At 49.5% G+C, this 4,772-nt stretch overlaps 1 protein-coding gene across 1 annotated transcript; it reads right to left on the bottom strand.

The window, feature by feature from the left end:
* Positions 1–729: 729 nt before the first annotated feature.
* On the bottom strand, positions 730–1,704 carry LOC147972173 (uncharacterized). The gene has a single exon (XM_087522967.1). The coding sequence runs from the start codon at positions 1,642–1,644 to the stop codon at positions 1,012–1,014; it is 633 nt and encodes a 210-aa protein (XP_087379093.1). The 5' UTR covers positions 1,645–1,704; the 3' UTR covers positions 730–1,011.
* Between the last annotated feature and the right edge of the window lie 3,068 nt (positions 1,705–4,772).

Raw genomic sequence — 4,772 nt, 5'->3', positions numbered from 1 at the left:
AATCGAAGCCTTGAAGGTTTGTTGCCATTCATTTATTAAAACTTCATTTTATAAAGATGGAGTCAGATTGTATAGGCAAACAAGAATCATGCAAGGCAGTTGGATAAGACTGTACTAGACTATTTCGTATATCCAATGAAAAAATGACAAAAGGGTGTATAGCTGCAGATCCTAAGAAGAGAGCATACGACAACTGATCCAATGAGCATCTAGATTGTAGGATAATTTTGTTGGTGTTCTTGCAGCTTGACATCTGACTGTATAAGCAAACTTTAGAGAGAAAACAAACCTATATCATTAGATTTTTGGCATACAAATATTTCATAACTATTTCTTATTTATTGGAAACACCATCATATATTAATATACAAAACAAAGGTTAAAGTTACTGCCGTCTTGAACAATCACACCAGAGACCACTAGTGAAGTGTGAAGATATATGAAGATACGAGAACTGAAGCCCATGATCTGAAGGAAAGCACCGCCGTCGTGACTGATCACACCCACACCACTCAATGGTAGAGACAGATACCTATACTATATAGATAGCCAGAAACCCGCATTCGAATATTTTGCCTGGTATGCCCTTCCAAGGTGGATTGGGGATGGGGCGGTAAATCCGGTTATCGTCGATTTTCACAGTTATTAGCTCGTTATGAGACATGATTCTTGTTATGAAAAGTGAGTAGAAATACTGGAGCCATCGGATCCAGATCCAAGAAAAAGGAATTAAGCAAATCCTCCAAAAAAATTATGATTAAGTATCTGCTACCCCTTACATGATTGTACTATACTACACGTTACTATTTCTCAAAAAAAAAACTAATTTATGGGTGCTCGGAAAGATCTAGGGCGAAAATGTTCATACCCGTTTACTAGTTTAGTCTAGCCCCCCTACGTACTACTAGATGCTACGGTGTCAATCTAACATTCTCCCTCGCAACATCTACTGTCAACTAGTCAGCGGCACGCATTCGTGCAATCAGGTAGATGAAACACAAACAGGTGAGACTAAATGCTCTTGCTCATCCGCTCCCGGAACCTCCTGATGAACATATCGGCAGCCTGGTCGATCTCATCTTCCATGTTGAACTCCAACCCCTGGACTTCCTTGTTGCTCCTGATCACATCTATCACCGAGGGCTCGTCGTGGTGGCCATTGCACCCATCGAGTAGCACATCACTAACATCTTCATCGTCGTCTTCCGTGTAACAGCAATTGTCATCGTCATTGAAGATGGGGTGCAGCGTCCAGTCAGGGAAGCCACCACCAACATCCTCCTCTTGACAAAACAGTGCCAATTGATGCGTAAGATCAACGGTCTCACCGCCATGGATCGCTGGAAGCGTCTTCTCGACCTTGCGCGAAACGACGGCCTTGTGGCAGTCCCCTCCCGCCTTCGCCCGATCCGCGGCCGCCATGAGCGCGTGTATCTTGTGAGACATCACGCCGACGGTGGCCATCCTGCGCCGGAGCGAGGCGAGGAAGAGGAGCCTGGCTGCGAGCACACCGGTCTTGCTCTTGCACATGGTCACCGCCTTCTTCAGCAGCACAGGGGCTTTGGCGATCTTCATCTTCGTGGCTGAGAGGTGGCCGAGCAGCTGCCTGTCTAAGGTGGTGCTGCACTGCCTCAGGCTAGGCATGCGCAGATCACCCAAGTGCTGATCGAGATGATGAGACTGAGAGTTAGACAAGGTGGTTTCAGTTTCATGGGCCTTGTCCTGAGGCCCCTAGGATGTATTTATAGTCTGGAGCTAGCTTGGAAACCCCAACAGTGTGCGGCTTTGCTGCCCATGTCATGATCAAGCTTTTTGGCAGTCCAAAGCGTGTGAAAATAACATGGAGAGAGAGCAATTTGAGCATGTGGACTGCGCACTATATTTGAGGGAGAACTAAAGCTGGGTGCATGTGGAAGCAAGTTAAAGATGCAAGAAAAGCTAATGAGATGTGAGATATGAGGAAGGATATGTCGAAAGTGAAGTATATATTGCTCTGCTCCGGTTAGGCCACAAAGAACACTTAGTATAGCTCCGTTGTTAATTCTTCTGCGCCATGCGTTGCTGCTGCTGCTTTGTGTGACTTTGGGTAGCTTTCCTTCTCGATCCTGTATGTGTGCGCTAGCTTTGCTGTCTCAACTTAATTTACAATAATAAAAATATAAACTTAATTTACAATAACTGGCCAGTCAATCGTGGGTCAAAGTCCACTTAAACTTAATTAAACTTTCATAAAAACAAAAACAAAATTGACGCCCGCACGCAGCCCTAGGCGTCAGCCTTGCCCTTGCCCTTGCCGTCGTCATCGCCGCCGGTGAGGTTGATGAAGACGGGAGGCAGCCCAGCCCAACCGAAGGCGGCTTGATAGGCCATCAGGGCGGCCTTCTCCAGCATTTGATGCGGTGGAGGCAATTAGGCGACGCGGGAACACTCCTCCTCTTCCTCCTACTCCCTCTGCATGCGCTACTCGGTGTCTTCGCGCTCGTTTGCCAGCCGGCGTTGCCGCCAATGTTCGAGGTACATGGCCTCTTGCGCCAGCGTGGCACCAAGCCAAATGGAGGGGGGGGGGGGCGCTTACGAACTCCTGCACCTGGCCGGTCTAGACGTCCCTCTCGGCTGGCTCGGGCGCAGGCGTCGTCGGGGTTAGCCGCGGCGGCGATGGCGGCACCACGCAGTCGCCTACTGCGGAGAGGGCCAAGGCCTCCGCCATCTCCGCCTGGTACACGGCCTCCTCCGCTGTTGCCGCTTCGACCTTCCGTCGGTCTTCCTCGATGGAGCTGGCGAAGGCCTCCGCCAACACCGCCTGGTAGGCCGCCTCGGCTTCCTCCTTCTCCGGCTTGACAACGGGGGGAGGCGAGGTTTGACGTGGTGGCGCTGCACACCCAGCCGCCGTTGCTCCTCGTGTTCGAGGGCAAACTAGGCGCAATTGGGAGAGTCTCCGGCGTACTCGGGCATGCGTTGCTGCGCCGGCGTGAGCTGCACCCGGCGCCTGTGCACCTCCTCGTCGTGCGCCTGCTGTGTCCGCGGCACAGCCGGCACCAGGATCCGCTGCGGATTGTGGTGCCAGTGGTGTGGCAGCGTGACGTCCGGGTACGGCAGCAGCTGCCTGAACTCACAGTGCCACCGCGCTTGGTGTGCCCGGATGTGCAGACGTTGTCGACCTGAGCGGGCACGCGCCGGCGGTGGAGGAGGAGGAAGGGGAGGGGGAGCACGGGAGGATGAGGCGCCGTACCCTTGCCCTTGCCACTGCTGAAGCTGCTGCCGAAGAGCTCCATGGCTAGGGTTTGGGTTGTCGATGGCGAGGAAGCACGAAGGGGGTGGAACGAATCGGTGCGTTGTGCTGGTGTTTTTGTCTGCGGCGATCCAAACAGACATGAGCGGGACGAAATGGGTTGCTTCGCCGGAGTTGCTCTTAGTATATCTCGGTTGTTAATTCTTCTGCGCCATGCGTTGCTGCTGCTGCTTTGTGTAACTTTGTGTAGCTTTCCTCCTCGATCCTGTGTGCGCTAGCTTTGCTGTCGGCGCTCGTCAACACGTACGGCCCGCTGCAGCCATGCACAGCAGGGAGGTTGTTGGTTTGGAGTGGTCAAGCTAGGACGGGGGCGTACGTGCTCCCCGTGCGCGTCACTGTGGCAACAACCACATCAAGGACGGAAACACGGCCGGTGGGCTTTTGAGATTTGTAGGTCCGTGGACAGGAGATGTCACCAAAATTAGTGGTGCGCACAGAACTCCTTTATTGCAAAAAGAAGGAGAAAACATGGCGCAGATCAGCTGCTAGCTCAATTATTGAAAGGAAACAAGAAGTTGCTAGGCCCCTCCTTTGATTTGAGTGTGAAATGCACGAGCTAGGCAGTATCAGTTTAGTCAATTCTACAGGGACTAGACACTGCATTCCTTTGAGAACTTGGTGTTCACCCCTTTGAGTAGAAGGATTTGCTACATAACTATTTTTATTCCCTTGGTTATAATTTTTCATACGTGTGGCTCGTTTGTCCCCCGGACTTCATGGGTTTAGGAATTTTCAAAAATCATATTTGTAGGTTACCGCAAAGTTATTTGAAGAAAAAAATCTCACATGTACATGTAGACGGATCAACATGCCTATAAGTTTTATTAATGAATTTCTTTATTTGGCTCTCATATTTGCAAGGGACCTTGTGCTGTGAAAATAAATAAGAATTAGCTGGGGGGCCTTGATTTGAATGTGAAACGCAGGAGCTAAACAGTCTCGGTTAAGTCAATTCTACAGGGATTACATACTCTGCATTCCTTTGAGAACTTGCTGTTCATCCATTTGAGAATTCACGGCTTAAATAAGCCGAGCACCCGTCAAACGACACTTGGCTTAGACGGCATAAGCCGGTCCAAATGAAGGCGAGAGCTGTTATCCGAGTGCAACACTCGGCTTACTCTAAGCCGAGGTTACGTGGTGCTTCGTCAAGTATCTTTCATATTTGGCTTCATTTATTTTTCATGTAGTGTTTGAGCCCCGGTTTTATGGGTCGGGAATTCTCAAAAATCATATTTGTAGATTTCAGAAAAATTTGAGAAAAAAATCTCACATGTGTACATGTAGGTAGATCAACATGTCTGTAGGTTTTATTTATGAATTTCTTTATTTATGAGCAACTATAGTGCTGGAATTTTGTCTATTTTGGGCCTAGCCCAATAGCAGTTTCAGAAATTCCTAATAAATCCTAAAGGCCCACGCAGCGCATTTATGCAAGGCAAGAGGTGGGACAAAACTTTAGTCCCACATTGCTAGTTTAGAG

The sequence above is a fragment of the Triticum urartu genome, chromosome 5A (genome assembly GCF_056163025.1).
Source record: "Triticum urartu cultivar PI428250 chromosome 5A, HENAU_Tu73, whole genome shotgun sequence".
NCBI classification, from domain to species: Eukaryota; Viridiplantae; Streptophyta; class Magnoliopsida; order Poales; family Poaceae; genus Triticum; species Triticum urartu.
Note: the sequence above shows the minus strand (reverse complement) of the source record. Positions and strands in the feature narration are given on the sequence as shown.